Source organism: Neophocaena asiaeorientalis, unplaced genomic scaffold, assembly GCF_003031525.2.
Source record: "Neophocaena asiaeorientalis asiaeorientalis breed wild unplaced genomic scaffold, Neophocaena_asiaeorientalis_V1.1 scaffold70, whole genome shotgun sequence".
Classification (NCBI taxonomy): Eukaryota; Metazoa; Chordata; class Mammalia; order Artiodactyla; family Phocoenidae; genus Neophocaena; species Neophocaena asiaeorientalis.
This window is the reverse complement of record NW_020175410.1, coordinates 12,942,292-12,961,839: the sequence shown is the minus strand read 5'-3', so window position 1 is coordinate 12,961,839 and position 19,548 is coordinate 12,942,292. Positions and strand designations below refer to the sequence as shown.

General features: G+C 37.7%; 1 protein-coding gene across 1 annotated transcript in view; it reads left to right on the top strand.

Moving 5' to 3' along the window:
* Positions 1 to 2,752, top strand: part of VPS50 (VPS50 subunit of EARP/GARPII complex) — a 136,817-nt gene extending 134,065 nt beyond the window's left edge. Inside the window, exon 28 of the mRNA XM_024767129.1 lies at positions 2,031 to 2,752. Coding sequence (XP_024622897.1) covers positions 2,031 to 2,150 — 120 coding nt within the window. The 3' untranslated portion in view covers positions 2,151 to 2,752. The remainder of the gene's footprint in view (positions 1 to 2,030) is intronic.
* The last annotated feature ends 16,796 nt before the right edge of the window (positions 2,753 to 19,548 follow it).

Below are 19,548 nucleotides of genomic sequence, written 5' to 3'. Positions count from 1 at the left end.
TTACCTTAAGTATAGGTGAGATTATTTTTCTTTTGTGTGAATATATAGGTAAGTAGAGAAAAATACTACTTATAGCAAGTGTTATTGTGGATGCTGAATTTTTTTGACACAGTTCAACTCAACATATATCACCAGAGAATGCTCAATACAGGGAGCTTTTCGGTATAGTTGTTATTATATATCATTTGTCTAGATAGGCAGTATGTGAAGACAGATTTAATGAAAATATGAGAAGTGTTAAAATTATCACCAAATCTTATTCCATCAGTAACTCTAGTGTTCACATTTATTAATACTGTAAACATCATGGGTAAAAGCTAAGTAAATTTTTATTTCATTTGACTGGGTAAGGAAGTAAGGAATTATTTATATTTACTTGATCAGGCTCATCCTTTCTAGTTTCAACACTGTAGATAAATGAAATGAGTTTTAGTCTGGACCATTAGCCTGAACTTTGTGTAAACGTGCCCACTGTAGGGCAGTTTCAGATCTTTGGGAGCAAAGTAGAAATGTACATGTTATTTTCAGTGATTTAATCAATACACCAGAATTGAGAAATATGTCACCACTTTTTGTCCCATTGACCTCCGTCATTTGAGAACCAAGCTAAACCAGATGCAGATGAACTGCTGATGTTGCTAGAATCCATTTAATAAAGTAAGCTGTAAACACTTTGGGGTTGGTACTGAGGAAGGGATTTGGGGTAAAAGGACAAGTAGCTGAAGAGAAAAAGCACAGCTCGTAGAGGTCCATTATTTGATGTAAGAACGATGCCCATTTTAGGGTTTCTTCTTTTAATATAGTGGACTAAAATTTTTAGTAATCGTATTTTGGAAAAGCTTTAACTAACTGATATTTGTAATACAGTGAAGTTTTCCCAGCAGCTGTTTCCTGTTTTCAGAGAACTTTCCACAATGTCTAGTGCAGTGCTTGGGTGGTACTTTCTAAATGTTGAGTGATTACTTGAGAGAATTTATGAGGTGTTTACAGGTGCTCTCAGAGATCAGATACACAAACTGAGCAGTTTTCTGAATTTTTAAGATGAACTCTTTCTCATGTTTTGAAATTGCACTGTTTTATTGGTTACCTCCAGTGAAGACATGTTCTTTTCTTATTAGATGCTAGTACACAACTCTTTCCTGAGCTGAACTCTTACTGTTCATCCTCCAGAACCAAATGAAGATATAAAACTTTCTGATGAGCTCCTATTCATACTCATCCTAACAACTTATCTGAAATCCAGGAACTAAATTGATTTGTACAGCAAAATAATACTTATGTAGTTGACCCTTGAACAACGTGGATTTGAACTGTACAGGTTCACTTATATGCAAATCTTTTCAATAGTAAATACTGTAGTACTACATGATCATCCTCAGTTGGTTGAATCCTCGAATATAGAGGAACCTTGATGAGGAGGGCTAACTATAATTATGTGCAGGTTTTCCACTGCATGGAGGGTCAGCACCCCTCATCCCTGCATTGTTCAAGGGTCAACTGTAGTCTTAATTGTACTTTCTAGCTACCAATTATAATACGAGGGTTTAAAAACCAGTAACTTTTTGTCCTTTGTTACCTTATTCATTTGTTATATCTCAGAAGAGTTGTTCTGTGGTTGGAGATTTTTTTCTTTTACCTAAAATGTTTGCAAAAGGTACAGTGCTAGAAACTGCTTACTTAGTGGCATCTTAAAATTTTGAAATGTCAGTGTATTTTGATAACCTAATAACAAAGACTGTCATAGAAAGAAGCATAGTGTGTGATCTTAATTGGTATGTTATGTGCCGTATTAAAAACATTCTAGTGCTTCCTGTTTCAAGTGTGTACTATAGGTATCCTTATTCCCCACTATTAACAGCTCTGTAAACAGTGTGTCTTCCATGTCTTGACTACAGTTTCCACTGCTTTACACTGATTTCTAGTGCTCAGTAACTATCCACTGAGACCTGAATATCTGTCTGCCTGTTTTTTGCATTGATCACATACATGTGTTTTAGTGTACTAAATTTGAATCTTCTTTTTTTGAGCAGGAGTATTCGACGAAGCAGCTGACCAATCTGGTAAATGTTTGCCTGGGATCCCATATCAATAAGAAAGCAAGACAAAAGCTTCTCTCAGCTATAGATGATATAGACAGACCCAAAAGATAATGAACACAGTCCCTTTTCCTCAATGACATTGATCTTCTCTCAACATACATGACATGAAAGCCAATTTTTCATGCACTCCTGACAACTGTCTTAAGAAAACTTTGTGCATGTTCTTTCCAACTGGAAAGTGGAAAACATTGGAGTTTATGTGGTGTTCTCAAATGATTTTTATATGCTCCGATTGCTTCTCTTCAATTTTTAGTTTCATTTGTTGTATTTCTTTCTTGAAATGATATTGCCTCATCATAACTATTGTTATGTGACTACAGTTATACCTTTTACTGAAGAATGTACTATAAATATATGATTAGAAAGAACAGTGACAATACATTCGTGGGCAGTTTTGGAGAATGAATTTATGTTGGCATTTTTCTACCCTCTGAATTTGGTTCTTAATAAGCATAATATGAGAGTGTTAATGTATAGTAGTATCTCCTAATTATGAGTACTGCATGACAGTTGAAAAGTAATGTAAGCAAAATAGTTGAAAAATCAGTTTGCTGTCTGTGTTTCTAAATGTGAAAGTTGTGTTAAGGTTAATTTGGTTGTGAGAGTGATCATGAATGATGAAATTTAATAAATATTATACTCTAACATGATCAGCCTCTGTGAGACTGCATTTTGATATTTTTCCACAGCAGGCAGATTTCATGAAACTATAATGGGACTTTTTTTTAGTGTTTTCTAATTTTAATGGTCTTGTATCCTGAAACCAATGATGAAAAGTAATTTCATTGGGTAAACCTCTTCAGTGCCTGAGTAGCATGCAGAATGGTGATGGTAGGATTTCCTCCCTCCCTCCCTCCCTTCCTTTTTAAATAATGGGATATTTTTCCCTGTAAGCCTTACCCTCTTTGAATTTAACTTTTCTCTTAGAACAGCAAAACCTGGCTTAGCTGACTCAGGGAAAGAATTGCCAGTTAGTTAGTCAAGCATAAGTACAGGGTCATATGTTCACCATTCTTAAATATCTGCTTTGTATCACAGATACAATGTGAGTTTAGCCAGTGATAAACTTCGGAACTTAATTAGTCTTTAGTAACTGTGTACTGTTACTCTAAACTTTGCTTTGAAGCCAGGGCTATTCTACCAACAAATATGACATAAAAATCAATTTCCCTTGCGCTCCTGCCAACTGTCAGATAAGGAATTTTTTGCATGTTCTTTCTGACTGGGGAGAAGCTTGTGTGTTGGTCCAGGATTACTGGCATGACCTATAACATCAATAGCTCACAATCCTGAAACATCTCATGAGAAACTGGCCTTGTGTACTGTGAGTCTTCGAGAGCTGAGGTGCTGAAGTGAAGGGCAAAGTGTGACATGTGATCAAGCACAGAGGTGACAAGGAGATGATTGCCACTCAGTGTCCATCGGTCGCTGCAGGTACCCATAACCGGTACAAGATAACATGAAACACTTTTTGAGAATATGTCTGTGTGAGGGGTGTTAGTTTGCATCTGTGTGATGAGTTTTTTGTTTTCAGTCTCTCGCTTCCCTGGTCATTTGCTGCCAATTTAATATTGACAGTAAATCTCCCTTCTTGTGAAAAGGTATGAATTTGGTGCCATTGTGATCTACTTGTGGAACTAGACTGTGTCCTTGTAAGGTAGATCCTGCTGGTAGCCATTATCTATTTGCAGCCACTTGAAGAAAACAAACATGAGATAAGCTTGGTCCTTGTGTTTCAATGCCATATTCAGCTGGGCACATAAAGAGCTTATCAATCTCATTTCTCAGTTGATTAGGAGCTGCTTATTTCTTATTTTTCACATAGATTTCATAGTTGGCTTTCTTTAATTTCTACTTTAGTTCACTCTGGATAGTATGAACAGCAGTTTTCTGCCTGGTAGGGTATTTTCCTGGGTGATAACAGTTGATACAGAGAATTACTTACCTTGTTAGAGACTCAACCGTGCAGTTGGAGAGACCTTTTTGCTTAACCATACTTTGCTTTCCCCATCTTCAAAATAAAAATCTTTCCGATACTTTTTGGAAAAGGTTTTTTGTTTGTGTTTTCATTAAAAGGTAACTTAATAAGTGCAAATAACATCAAAATAATAACAGGATATTTGAATCATTAAATTACCTAATAACGAGAGTTACCAGACATTTCTCAAATAAATATATTATGTAATGATATTGAATTATAATCATAACAGTTTATGAAACTAATTTTATTATAATCATAAGTTTATGAAACTAATTTTAAGATAAATAGAATTGAAAAGCTTGAGAATATAAATGGAATTATACATGTTCTAAAAACTTTACTGTTATAAAACACTTCTTTTAGTGTCTAAGTGTTCCTGAACTTTGACATTGTGTATGAATGTGTCCTGTAGAATTCAAGATTTTAAGCTGAAATGAGAGCCTGGTAAATTATCCCCTGAGAAAGAATGATGATTTCTACAAATACATTGTTTCGCATTAAGAAATACTAGGGAGATGCATAGCAATTCAAGTGAACTAGTTTGCTTCAGTTTATGAAACCTATAGATATCTTATAAGTTCACTTTGACTAATAAGCTCATTTGCTCAACTTACTGAAATCGAATTTCTCTTGAAGCCAGGATCGTATGGTATTTTATCATATCTTTAAGCAGAATTTCCTTTGAAATCTTCTATTTAGCTGAGTGCTAAAGTGAAACTTTAAGTTAGATTAAATAGCCTTGTAGATTAAATGTTTGTTTATTGACTTCTCAGTACGGAGGAAAGGATTAATTACTCAGTGATTGTTGAAGAGAGGTGCCCACTGGCATTGGAAGCTGAAACAATAGCAGTTTAAGAAGGAGCAAATACTTCTATTCCTTAATTTTTTTTTGCACACCTGCAGGCAGCCTGAGATGAAGATTGACTTGTTTTAACAGGCTGTGCCCTAGACCAGTGGTTCTCAGAGTCTGGTTCCCAGACCAGCAGCCTCAAAGGACTGTAGTGTAGCTATTACAGACAGACTGCTGAGCGGGCCTTTTTTTTTCTTTTTTCCCCACTTTAGGATAAGAATTGATACTTTTCTACGGAATAAATCTTAGAGCATTGCCTTCCCCATATGAGCCTTTATGAGTGACTAGTGTTTGAACAAGCCACCAAGCATGTATGTGTCCTTTACTCTGACTTGAGTAGAATCAGAAAGATTCTCCCAGGACAGTTTTAATTGGTGCATAAGTCACAAGCAGTGAGAAAAGTGGAACTGCAGGAATAACTAATATAATGTATTTTACAGAGATTTTGTCTTTGATTCTCTCAGCAATTCATTGAATCAGACGGAGAGGGGCCAGCTGATGATTGGACAAGGGAAGCTTGGCATGAGCTGGATGTGTGTTGGTGACTGGGCTTCTGTTGAGTTCATATTCTTTCATTCCTGCCTAGTCTCTAGGTACTCCTCTGTGTCAATAATTTTAAATTTCTGTTTATCTAAGATGAGATAATAATAGTACCTACTTCATAGAACTATTGTAAGGATAAAAGAAAATGTGAAATTAAGTTCTTAGAACAGTGCCTAGCACTTAGTTAAGGGTTCAATAAATGGTGGTTATTATATTAACTTTGTTTTGTGGAGGTGGTGATCGGGGCCCAGGAGGCTGAAGCTGTCTTCCCAAAGTCACGTTGCAAGGCAGGGAAGCAGCACGTGAACCCAGCGCTCTTTCCATCACAGCTTCTAGTAGAGGTCTGATCTATGTATTGGCCACTGATGGACCTCATCACGTTCCTTCAGAAGCCTGGTCTGCCTGAATTGCCTCCCTTGGTCAGTTCCTTGGCTGTACTTTGGCCTCCTTCCTGAACGGTTGGCTGGCGCACTGCAGAATTCACGCTGGTCCTCACTGGGGCTCCTTCCGCTTTTAGTGCTTCCAGATTTAATAGCAGAGCCTGCTGCAGGTGAGTGATGTGTCTTGACTTGGGGAGGTGAGAATCAGTGTTTATGCCATTATGACAGGCAAATGCTCAAGAGTCTTTTCCTTCATGCATTCTGTTGGTAAACCACCCAAGGGACCCTCTTCTGACTCGTAAATCAAGAAAGTCAGGTATGATACATCTGGCAGCGCTAGTGTTCCTGCTGCCATATCAGCTTCTAAGGAAATCCTAAATGTTATGCTCAGTTCCACCTCAGGCGTGCACAAGGGTTTCTTTTTTGCCTCCTCTTCATAACAAGATACCCAGTCTTCCCAGTCTCTGTTCAGGGGCTTAAATCTAGGGCTGTGGAGTGGCAGGTGGCCCACAGGTAATAGGAATGTTCACACTCGGGGCAGCACAGCACTGTGTCCCTTCTTTGGTCTCCTGTCCATTTGACAGAATTGCCTTCCTTTTTCTCCACTTTGCTCTTCTCCATACCTTCCTTTTTCATCAGTCACCCCACTGAGAAAGTCAGCCTCTTTCTCTAGTCTCAGTCTTGCCACGTTTTGGGGAACAAGTGGTTCTGCAAGTGGACATGTTTTTGTTTACACTGTGTCAACTAGGTTTTAGTAATTCAGCTTCTTTGAGGGTTGAAGGAGGAAAAATGGCACTTGCGTGCTAGTGAGAAGCAAAGAAAAGGGAAATACCCAGAAAACCAACAGAAGCATTAATGGAGATACAACCCTGCCATTTATTAATATCTTAAGAGTGTCAGAAGAGTACTCTCAATTCTTTTAATAGGTTTCTTTATAATTTGTAAATTTATAAATACGAGGACCTGATATTTTCCTCTCCAGGCTTGTATGTTCACATACATCTCCTGGAGCTCCCAACTTCATTGACTAATAAACAAATGTACTGCCCTGGTGTCTGTTTTTTCAGATAATGGAATATTTATTTTTAACTTTATTTTAGCTGAGGCCCATCAGTTACCTCTTCTGAGTCATTAATCTTTGAGACAAGGCTGTTACAAGCAAACTAACTGCAGTTTTGTCCCTGAGATTTAAGTGTGTATCAATAATAAAATTCTAAATGAGATTATAATTAGTGCGGGCTTAGAGGCTCAGATTTGGCAGTACCTGATACACTTTTCTCAGTAAGTACTTTGTCTTCATCTTTAAAAAGCTCACTTGTTGGAAGGGGGTTTAAATGCTTTCCTAAGCATCTTATAGAGAAAAGCCAAGATGATTTTCATAAGTGAAATTCGATTGACCACTTTGAACGTATCAGAGGAGTTTTCAACATACTGGCAATTTGCAGTGTTGTTTGGCTGGTATTTAACCATGGTAAAAGGTACTGGGCTCTTACGGTTTAAGGCATCTTGATAGTTTTTTAAAAGAATTTTAGGCCAAAACAGCTTTTGGGTTTATTTGTTTGATTGTGGGGTTCTTTGGCGGGGGGTTGTTTTGTTTTTGTTACAGGTCAAACTTCTCTTTTTCCTTTGACCCTTGTCTTGCTCTTTCATCTTCAGGAGAACATGAAGAGGAACTTTGGGAAGAGATCACAATTTAATAAAAATGATGGTGGCGTAGAAGACTTTGTGCAGGGGTTGGGATGAGCAGGTATTGACCAGTTGATGCTATGAGCTGCTGTTCCCTGAGCTTCAGGGACAATGTATAAAAGACATAACTGTAGCATTTGAAATAGGAAGATTTAGCAGTGACGACATCACACTAAAATTGTCCATCTGGCGAGGTAGAGTTGGGGGGTAAAAAATATTTTAGTGAAAACAAATAACAATTGAGCATGAAAAATAAAAAACAAATAATTATCTCTTCACCATAATTTGGGGAGTCCACCATAGATCTACATGGAGGTGGGGGAGTGACAAGTAGGCAGGGAACGTCAGGAATCTTATGTGAGCACAAAGTCCAGGAGCATCCTGTTTTCCCAGGATCCAGTGGGTCTATATGGAAGGCAGCATATGGGCCTGGCAGCAGGGATGCATAATATTATACATAGCCCCAGGGGATAACAAGATAAGGTGCTGAGAAGCTTCCAGAGTAACATCTAACAGTTTTGAAGCTAGTAGGAAGCTTCAAGGTTACCTAGTGCAACCTTCCACTAGGAAAGTTAGGGATATCCATAACATCTGAGTATTCACAAGGCAGGATATCCTTTACAGCATACTTACCAGATAAGTCCTAGCTACTTTCTGAGAATTTACAGCATCAGGAAACTTGCTTCCTCACAACCTCTCATCAGAGATGTCCCTGGATCTGAAACCTGTGCTCCATGGGGCCTACCTTCATTGTCCTGTGTTCTGCTTTCTGATCAGAGAGAATATAGGAATGTTTCTATCTCCCTTCTATCAATGCTACCTGCAGCAGCATTAATGATGATAACCAGATCGTATGCAGGATGCTAACTCATTTTGAGCTTTAGGTAGTCACCTGAAGGTCTTACACTGATTCAGTGCTGTTAAAATCTATCCTCTTCAGCATTTGTGCAGTGGATTATTTTAAATGTCGATTCAAGATCTTATGCAATTTTTGTATATATGTTATTTTATTACTTTTGGCCTTACTGTAGCCTGTCTAGGATTTTTTGGTTCTAGATTCTGCCATTCAGAATATGAAGTATGCCCCACTTTGCTGCCCAGGCAATAAGGTGGTATTTCTTGTAGGTCCTCAGTCAAGTGGATAAAAATGAAAGTGGGAGAGAACCAAGGACAGAGCTTTCAGGCCCAGCACAAGGTAACTCCGGTAATCAGAACTCTTTGAACAGGTATATTAGAACTATGAGTGTACTACCTTTTATCATTTTCCCCAGGTTTTTCTAGTTTGACCACAAAGGTAATATGAAATTTTGTGAAATTCTTTGCTAGGAATAAAATAGTAACAACACTGTCAAAACGATAAGTGGAAATATTTTAGTATTCTTGTCCTCGCTTGATTCTACACTGGCTTTTGATGATGACCTTTTATAAGTGCTCACAAACTAATTTTTAATATTTTAATCTTGAAATCTGCCAGTATTCCATGGTAAGCTCACCAGCTGGTTGTGTGGGAAGCTTAATCCCTCTCAGTATTAGAATGTTATTCACCTAATTCTAGGCTTCAGACACTTTGTGTCCATCTGTAGAATTGTGCAGAAATTTCTGCTAGATCTCACTTCTAGTTCCTTTGTAACCACAGGAGGAAGACTTGAACTAATGTAGAGTTTCTAGGTGTTTGTTTACTTATTGGAGTATTATGTATCTCTGACTTCCATTTATCTTAATAGTGTTTGTTCTTCCTTTTCTAATTATAATGAACATTCGTCTTTTTAATTTAAACCTATTTAATATTACTTCGTATACCTCAAGGAGCGATGTGTTTTCCTCCTCCTTCGGGCCTGGAACATATATGTAAACACACTGAGAGTTGTCCTGAGGCTCCTGATATCTCAGGTCACACTGTGCTCTAACCTCCTGAAAGGTCACTTGTCACTCTTTTGCATTTGCCTCTGGTTATGCACCTACCTCTCCCTTCATCTTTTGTACTTTCTACAGTGAAATGAGTAGAATATTCCTTGGGCAGGTACACTATCATCTTCAGAGGACTCTTTCTCCTTCTCAGAATGATTGCTTTGAACTCCCTAGTCAGAATTTCTTTTCTCCCTCTCTCTTCTTTTTAATGTTCTTCTAGAGCTAAATTCCCTCTTAGTCTGGACACAGGATTGTGATATCTTTTCCTGACCATTTTTTGAATTTTGCTTTCTCTTGGGGGAGATGGTATAATAGTTAAGCTACTCAGCTCCAGGATCTAACATGCTAGGTGAACTTGGGCAAGTTACTTAACCTCCTTTTGCCTCAGTTTCCTCATCTGTAAAATTGGAATAATAGAATAATATGTCATAGTGGAAGTGTAAAGATAAAAATAAGTAAAATTCTTAGTAAAGTGCCCAATGCGATACAATATGTATTAATTATTTTTATGGTATAAGGATCATTTTTGACCAAGCTATTATGAATCCTAGGAATTTAGTTCCATTCATCCAACACTCTCATCATCTTCCCTTTATTAATCAGTTCTCCCTTACTCGAAAAATGAAGTTTAAAAGCTGCCCTCAGGGCTGTGTGTTGTGTACTACACAACTGCAGGGGGCAGCGTCGCATGGACTGCAGTGGGAATAGTGCCTCCTACAGTTGTGCCATGCACACATACTGGCCCTGTGCCTCCCCCTGCTTCCTGAATGATGAAACCATCAGCGACGCAAAGCCAGGAATCCGCAGATGGCCCTGCCTTGAGCAGAATAAGCCTTATAGGAGATGTCTTCAGGTTTGAGGTCCACTTCTATAGCATAGTTTCATTGGAGGAAGAGGAATCCATATTCGAAAGAGTCCCTGAGGGAGGGAGGGAGGGAAGGAAGGAAGGAAGGAGTTGATGATGCATGAACTGGGATGTGGTGAACGATATATGTATAAATAGCACCTAGAGTTGGATTTAGATACTTCACCTTCCTTGAGCAAGTTGCCTACTCCCCAAGTGTGGTTCATTACCACTTGGTCACCCCAAACTCTCACCCTCAGGCTATGTAACTGAAGACTAATGAGATGCTGTGTGTTCCACAATCCTGCAGGTGGATAACAATGAGTTTAGCTGCCTTTGCTTCAGTTTCTTAGAATCCTCTAAAAATAATGTATTTTTATAGGAAGTGAGTAAACCACTATGATGTCTCTAAGATGTGTTATATTTTTCTGAGTCATAATAAAAACACTTCTGACATTAAGCCTGTGTAGGCTTTCTGTTTGTTTTTGGCAGTCTCCATATTTTCTATTGGCACGGTAGTGTGGAAGGTCCCACCTCAGGCAAGTGGTTCTTGATACTCTGCAGTGCACCAGTTCAAAGAGATGACAGAAGGCCTCACCATATTTGCTCTACAACTGTCAATGGGCAATTTGATTAAAATGGTGCTTTAGGATTCGTTTTGAAAGCAAGTCTTGTCAGCTAATGAGATAGTAGTATTTTTATTAACTCTTTGAATGTTGGTTTTTCTGTTTTCCATTTGCCCTGGTTCTGTGTCTGTAAATTGGAAAATAGACTTAGTCATTGTATGAGTTGGTAATTTTAACCTAGAATAGAGTAAATAGATAGCACATGCCTCGGTAACTTGACCACTTATGATGTCTTAGGAATTCAACAAATTAGGCACCCTGTTTTACAAAGGCACCCAGCCCTAGAGCACCTTTGTGTTGAAGTGTTCCGAGAGCCTGTCTGGGTTTGTAATGTAGTTGTACCTCTGGCCAGTGAGGGAAATATAATCCACATATAATTTCTTCTTCAGCCTGTTGATGTGTGGATTACATCGATTGCTTTTTGACATATCAAACCAATCTTGCATACCTGGCATAAATCCTGCTTGGTCATGGTGTATAATTCTTTTTATATATTACTGAATTCTATTTGTTAATATATTTTAAGGATATTTATGTCTATATTCATGAGGAATATTCGTCTGTAGTTTTCTTTTTTGAACTGTCTTTGTGAAGTTTTGATATCGGGGTGATAGTAACTTTATAAAATGAATTGGGAAGTGTTTCCTCCTCTTCTGTTTTCTGGAGAAGATTGTTTTGAATTGATGTTAATTCTTCAGTGAAACAGTCTGGGCCTGGGGATTTCTTTTTGGGCGGGAGGTTTTAAATTATGAGTACAATTTTCTTAATAGATAAAGGGCTATTCAGATGATCTGCTTCATAGAGTGAATTGCAGTAGTTGGTGTTTTTTGAGCATTTGCTTCATTTCATGTAAGCTGTCAAATTCATTTGTATAGAATTCTTTGTAATATTTTCTTATTATCCCTTTGGTGCCTGTGGGGTCTGTGATGATACCTACTATTTCATTCCTGATATTGATAATTTGTATCTTCTATCATTTTTCACTTTTAAGTTTTGCTAGAGTTTGTCCATTTTATTGATCTTTGCAAAGAACCAGCTCTTTATTGACTTTCTCAATTTTTCTATCTTCAATTTCAGCAATTTCTGCTCTTATTTTTTCTTTCTGTTTGCTTTCAGTTCCTTTGATCTTCTTTTTTGGTGTGCATTTAGCTTATTTCTTTGAGACTTTTCCTCTTTTCTAATGTAAGCGTTTAGTATTACAGATTTTACTCAGCACTGATTTACCTCTTTTCCACAAGTTTTGCTATCATGTATTTTCATTGGTTCACCTTATCTTTTGATTTTCCTTGAGGCTTCCTCTTTGACCTTTAGAATACTTAGAAGTGTGTTGCTTAGTTTCCAAGTGTTCAGAGATTTTGAAGTTTTGGTATCAGGGTAATAATAACTTTCATATACTTAAAAGTTTTTTTTATATTAGTGAATTCTAACATCTGAAAAAATATCCTTTGTAGACCATTGCCTTGATACTGTTTTCAGAAAGCATGGTCTAACTTGATTTTCTCATGCCGTTTATTGAACACACCCTGTGTACTTCTCTGGCCTCAGCTGATGCTCTGCCTTTGCTCAGCCTGGTTCAGCCACACTGTTCTTTCTGTTACCACCCGTACATATCAACCTCTCACCCCTTCAGGGCCTCTGCACATGCTGTTCTTCTAAATTTTCCATAGCAGGCTCTTTTGCATCACTCACGGCTCAGTGCAAATGTCACTTCCTCAGTGATGCCTTCCCTGGCAACCCCATCCAAAGTATCATCCCCCCTGAAACCACCTACTTCCCTATTAAATCACCTTGTTTTGTGTTCTTTTTCGTAGGGTTTATCACTATTGAAAACATTTTACCTATTGCTAGTCTTGTCTATTGTTTGTTTCACTCCACTTGAATACCAGGTTCTTGAGAGCACGGGATCTGTGCTTATTCATTGCTGAACCCCTAGCACTTAGTATTCAATAAATACATTGTGAATGAATTAGAGTGGACATTCAGAAATAAATATTGAATACATTAATGAATTCCAGACCCTGTAGTAGGCAATTAGAATACACAAATATGAGTAAGGAGTAATTCTGGCCGTCGATGAGCATACACACATGCATACACAATGAATTTTCTAATTAAAATAAGTCTCGTAATGCTTCTTAGCCAGGAGCCACAGGATACGCTCTAACAGTTTTTAGTTTTCCCCCAGCAGTGAAGAGGGCTTAACACTTACTAAGCATAAGTTCTTACCCACTTCACTCTGGGGACTACCCCACCACATTGCTAAGTGAGTCAATGGGGAGAAGCACAGGCACTGGTAAGACAGCATCATGAAAGAGTTTTGCTGCAACCTTAACCTTATTGTCATCACTGAGCAATTAGCTGAGCACAGCAGCCATGGAAATCCTCATTAACATCTAGGAAGTGGGACGGTATCGCTGGCATATGGAGATGTCGAAGAGTTTCCTGATCAACGTTTCCCACGGTGTGCTTCTCAGAACACTGAGTCTCAGGATGTTAATAGATGTTAAGTAAATAAAATGATGTGTGGGTACCTTGGAAATGCTGAGTTAGAAGAAGCATAAACAGATTCCTTTACTTCAAAATTCTTAATATGCTAATACAGATTTACAAAGAAGGTAACATAGTATGGACTAATTCTCAACATTATTTGACCAGTGTTATGAGTTGAATTGTGTCCCCTCAAAAATATATGTTGATGTCCTTGGAACCAACCTAAATGTCCATTGACAGATGAATGGATAAAGATGTGGCACATATATACAATGGAATATTACTCAGCCATAAAAAGAAACGAAATTGAGTTATTTGTAGTGAGGTGGTTGGACCTAGGGTCTGTCATACAGAGTGAAGTAAGTCAGAAAGAGAAAAAAAATACCGTATGCTCACACACATATATGGAATCTAAAAGAAAAAAAAATTGGTACTGATGAACCTAGTTGCAGGTCAGGAATAAAGAGGTAGACATAGAGAATGGACTTGAGGACATGGGGCGGGAGGGTGAAGCTGGAGTGAAGTGAGAGTAGCATCGACATATACACACTACCAAATGTAATATAGTTGGCTGGTGGGAAACAGTGGCATAGCACAGGGAGATGGACTCGGTGCTTTGCGATGACCTAGAGGGGTGGAATAGGGAGGATGGGAGGGAGGCTCAAGAGGGAGGGGATATGGGGACATGTATATGCATGTGGCTGATTTGCTTTGTTGTGCAACAGAAACTAACACAGTATTGTGAGGTAATTATACTCCAGTAAAGATCTATTTTAAAATATATATATATATAATTCCTCCTATTAATAAAGATAATAAATATTCTTTATTATGTAAAAAAAAATATATATTTATCTTGATGTCCTAACCACCAGCACCTCAGAATGTGAACTTATTTGGAAATGGGGTCACTGTAATTAGCTAAGAAGTCATACTTGTATAGGGTGGGTCTTTAATCCAGTATAACTGGTGTCCTTAGAAGAAGAACAGAGAGACACATACAGACAGAGGAAGGCCATGTGAAGGGGGCAGAGATTAGAGTGATACATCTACATGTCAAGGGATGCCAAGGATTGCTGGTTGTCACCAGAAGCCAGGGGAGAAGAATGGGACAGATTCCTACTCAAAGGCCTCAGAAAGAACCAATCTTGCCAGCACCTTGATTTCAGACTTCTGGCCTCCAGAACCCTGAGAGAATACATTTCTATTGTGTTAAGTCACTGTTTTAGTCCATTTGGTTTGCTAGAACAAAATATCACAGGCTAGCTCGTAAACAACAAAAATTTATTTCTCACAGTTTTGGAAAATGGAAGTCAGAGACCAGGGTGCCAGCATGGTTGGTTAAGTGCCCTCTTCTGGGTTGCAGACTTCTCACTGTGTCCTTATGTGGCAGAAGGGGACGAGGGAGCTCTGTGGGGTCTTTTTTTTATAAGTGCACTAATCCCGTTCATGAGGACTCTGCCTTCATGACCTAAGCACCTTCCAAAGACCCTACCTCCTAGTACTGGCATATTGGGCGTTAGGATTCCACATGTGAATTTTGGGGGAACACAAATATTCAGACCATAGCAGTCACCCAGTTTGTGGTAATTTGTTATGGCAACCCTAGGAAACTAATACCAGAGAACTCTTGTTCAAGGAGCATCTTGAGAGAACAGTCTTTCAAAGACACTTTTCTAGGTGACTTTACATGTTGAAATGTGGTTCTCCAGCTGCTTGTTTATCGTCTGTATTTAAATGAACAGTAAAGAGAGCTTAGTTGAGAGATCCCTATTTCGTGGTCTTAGAGCCGACATTTTGCAGATTTTACTGTTGCAGTGGGCGCTGTTGTTTACTTGGCAAAGGATATTTAGCCTTGAGAAGTCATGATTTACCAGAATCTCTTCGTGAAGGTGCTGACAAATCTGAGACAAAGATTATAGTCTTCCCAGAGAGCTGCAGTAGCCCCTGGAAGCCTGTTCGAGGAAACCTGAATGTTGTAATAGAAGGAGCTCTGGGGCTGGACAGCCCATGGGTTCAAAACCAAGGTTTGAGGCCTGGGATGAATCACTGGGCTGCTCTACCCTTGGTTTTTGCATGTGAAAACCAGAGATGATAATGATAATAGCTCTGACACTGGCCACCTCGCTAGGTAACTTTGCATATTGTGAAGAGCATTATGAATTTAAGGTTCTTATTAGGTAAAAAATGGCTCTTTTGTTTAGCAGAGTCTGGTCATAGTTTTTTCTGTCAAAATTTGATGTACATATTCTAGAGGTAAAATAGCTTTTACTGAACCATGGACTTATTTCTAATTTTCCTTGATATAGACCAACTCCTGAAAGGTCTTCTAACTTGTGCTGTAATGGGAATGACCATGAGGAATCAGATGTAGGGTACAGAGAAAGATTTTCTGGATTGACACTTATAAAAATCTTACTTATTTTTTTTCTAAAATATGCCCCATGGTACTTCCAAAAGTAATTTGACTACGTCTATACATATAAAGCATACATACATATAAAAAAATCAGATGTCATGTGTGGAGGGGAAAAAGCTGTACAGTTTCACTTACCAAAGAATTACTGAAATAATACAGAATTTATGTCACCTTTCTGGCAAAGAAAAAAGGAAAATAGGATGTTCCATAGATACCAAGTCTACTTTCAGGCTATTAAAAGTGCACTTATAGGCACTAGAATCGAACTGATGCTTGTACCTTCTAAGGAAACTTTTTTTACGAGACAGGTTTGTATTGGAAGATAACCCTACTTGCAGGTAATGCACAGAAGACAGGACCTGGAGAAGCCATAAGAGTTCCCTCATTAGAATATAGTTATCAAAGTGATGTTTACTTATCTATTTATTTATTTTCTATGTCTGCTTTCAGAGATATGGAAGGTATATTTATAGGGGCCATAATAGAAATAGTATACAGGCAAACCTCGTTTTATTGTACTTCACTTTATTGTGCTTCACAGATAACGTATTTTTTTACAAATTGAAGATTTGCAGCAAGGCTGAGTTGTCAGATGATAGCACTTGTTAGCAATAAAGTATTTGTTTTAAAATTAAGGTATGTAGGTTGGGTTTTTTTAGACATAATGCTATTACACACTTAATAGACTATAGTATAGTGTAAACATAGCTTTAAAAAAATTTATTGAAGTATAGTTGATTTACAATGTTGTGTTAATTTCTGCTGTACAGCAAAGTGATTCCGTTTATTTATATACATTGTTTTTCGTATTCTTTTCCGCTGTGGTTTATCACTGGATGTTGAATATAGTTCCCTGTGCTATACACTACATTTATCCATTTAAATGTAACTTTTATACATAGTGGGAAACCAAAATTTTGTGTGACTCACTTTATTGTGATGTTTGCTTTATTGTGGTGGTCTGAAACCAAAACTGCAATATTTCTAAGGTATGCCTGTAGCGTGCCATGTTGCAAATCTGGACATCTACTGTTCCATTTGCCCTGCCTTCTTTCTCTCTTCTTTCGGGAATTGAATCTCTCATCTTCACTGTATAAGTTAGTTTGAGGTTGCTACATGTAGCCAGCGGGTCCTGACTACTTTTGATAGCACCTTTTAGGTTTCGCTTGCCCAGCATCTTTCTCCTCTTTTTCCTAACAGCACTTTGATTTTCCTTTTGGGAACCACCTTTCTCATTCTTGGTCCTTGTAGATGGGTCACATCGACTCTTAAACCCCCTTGTGACTGCAAGCATGGAAATGTGACTCAGGCATAGCCAATGGGACTTATTTTCTGGGGTTTAATTGGAATCAGGGGGAAAGAGAAGCTGGAAATGCCAGGGATTATTAAATGGAGAGGGCCTGCCAGTGAACAAAGCTAATACAGAAGAAAGTAGAACTCAGAGAGGAGAAAGAGAGACTGAGTCCACTTGATAGCTTGAACTTCTGGATCTTAGTATGCCTAAACCCAGTTCAACCTCAGCTTTTTCAGCTACATGAGCTATTGCATTCCTTTTTTCCTTGTTATACAGGTTTGAGTTGGCTTTCTGTCACTTGCAGCTAAGATCCTTGTTTGATAACAATGTCTGAAGTTGGCCTTACACTGAGTATTGAGAATTGGGAGGGAAGCCCCAGAGCATCTTTCCTCCCTACACAAATTTAGGAATTTTCTTATGCTGATTAGGTCTCCAGTCAAGATAAGTCACCAAAAGGTAGAAAACCAGATGTAAATAGATTGTAGTCTATCAACATTGGAGTATTATTTATTGATGTTTTCCATCAATCAGTATTTTATCGGATCAGTACTTATTCAGAAATACTTTCAAACTTCCTTAGAAAGAGTGCCAACAATAAGCCACTTAAAATCAGATGGCAGTATTTACGTTATCCATGGGAAGAATAATTGCTGTGTATATTTTTGTGTCAAAGGCATAAGAGTTATGTTACTTTCTACTCAAGTCTTTCCTAGGAGGATGGTTGGTATTAATCCACCTTTATTATACTCGATCTACCACTTGTAATGAACATAGGATATTCTGAAATCTTTTAGGTAAGAAGTAAGTCAGTGCTTCAGTTAAGTGAATCTATGCTGCTCTTTGGCAGGGACTGACCTGTGCTTTATTTGTTTTAAAAAAAAAAAGGAAAAACATTTCCTGCCTGGTGTATTTAGACAAACATTTGTCTTATACAGTCTTTCCTTTATAGATAATTTCTTTGTCCTCATTCACTGTTGATAAATGTCATGTTCAGTATCCAAAAGGCACAATTTACAAATGTTTTAAGCCTCAGCAGTTACAGTTTTTCCTTGTCGCATCACTATTTCTTGCTTTTGATAGTTCTTTTTGTGGTTATGAGACCTTTCTTAATGACTACATGTTTTCTTACTTTTGGTAAAACATTTGATCTTGGGTGGATTGACTTTACCCTGCCTCCTCTGCTGCCTGGATGGATAAGAGATGTTTCTTTATTTGGGGTTTTGTTTTTTTGATAAAACGATTGGGTTTTTTTTCATGTTTACTACTACATATAGAGGGCTTTCTTATTTTTAAAGAATCACTGAGAGCATATGCCTTTTGAATTAATAATATTCTTTGAAAATTATTTTACTGATTACTTCACATTGTCTAAAGATTCTAAAGTTATATGAACTTTCATAATTCAAATTGTTGGGAAAGAATAATCACTCTTAGATCTGATACACTGGAGAATATCTTTCCACTCACAAAGAAATTGAAGACTATGTAAACTGCAAAGCACTTTGTTAATTTTGATGCTGTGTCAAAGCCAAAGCTTAATTATAATACCTTTTAATCCTAGTTCTAAACAATCTGTAGGAATTTGTTGTGTGAATAGATTTAGTTTGGCACTCTCTAAACATGATTTCGAATAGGGTATTCCTAAAAGATGTTACGTTTTTAAAAGTACTTTTTAATTTCCCCTTATGCAAAACTTTGGTTATATTCAGATTGAAAAACACTTTTTTAAAATTGGAAAATTAAGAATATAGAAATGATCCAATTAATATGATACTCTCTAAAAACTAAAGCTAATCTATCCAGAGAAATATTTTCACAAGTATCTTTTGAACCAGTAGGATAAATCCAGGGAACAGAAATGCAACCGAAGTTATCAGTAGACAGAAAATTATATTCAAATCTTAAATGGGAGATGGATATTTTTTTAAAATTATTAAAAAGCATAGCTCAAGGAATTTCATCATAATTTTGGGAGGCAGAATGTTCCTTCTGTCCTACTTCGGTGAGTAATGTATTCAGTCCTGACCATCTCATTACCTAAGAAATGTAGGCAAAGTGGAAGGAGTTCCAGAGATAAGTAGCAGACATGACCAAAGGCCTTGAAAATCTAATCCAGAGGGGAAGATTCAGTGAAACATAGCCTGCTTGGAAATAGTACACAAGCTGAGCCAACACTGGGGGAATAATCAGGGTCATGGGAGGAAGCAGCAGAGTGGAGGAAACAGAGTGTAGTACATGCAGCCGGCTTCATTAGCAGTCTCAGAAGGGGGACTCACTGGGATTGTGGAAAGGACAAGACAGCAATTAAAACTAGGTAAATAAACTCACAAGTACATGTTAAGGATTTTCAAAAATAAACTGAAGCATATTAAAAACTTTAAGAGTTGACTTGAGCAAAAATCAGTTCTAACTGGGCAGCAGCCCAAAC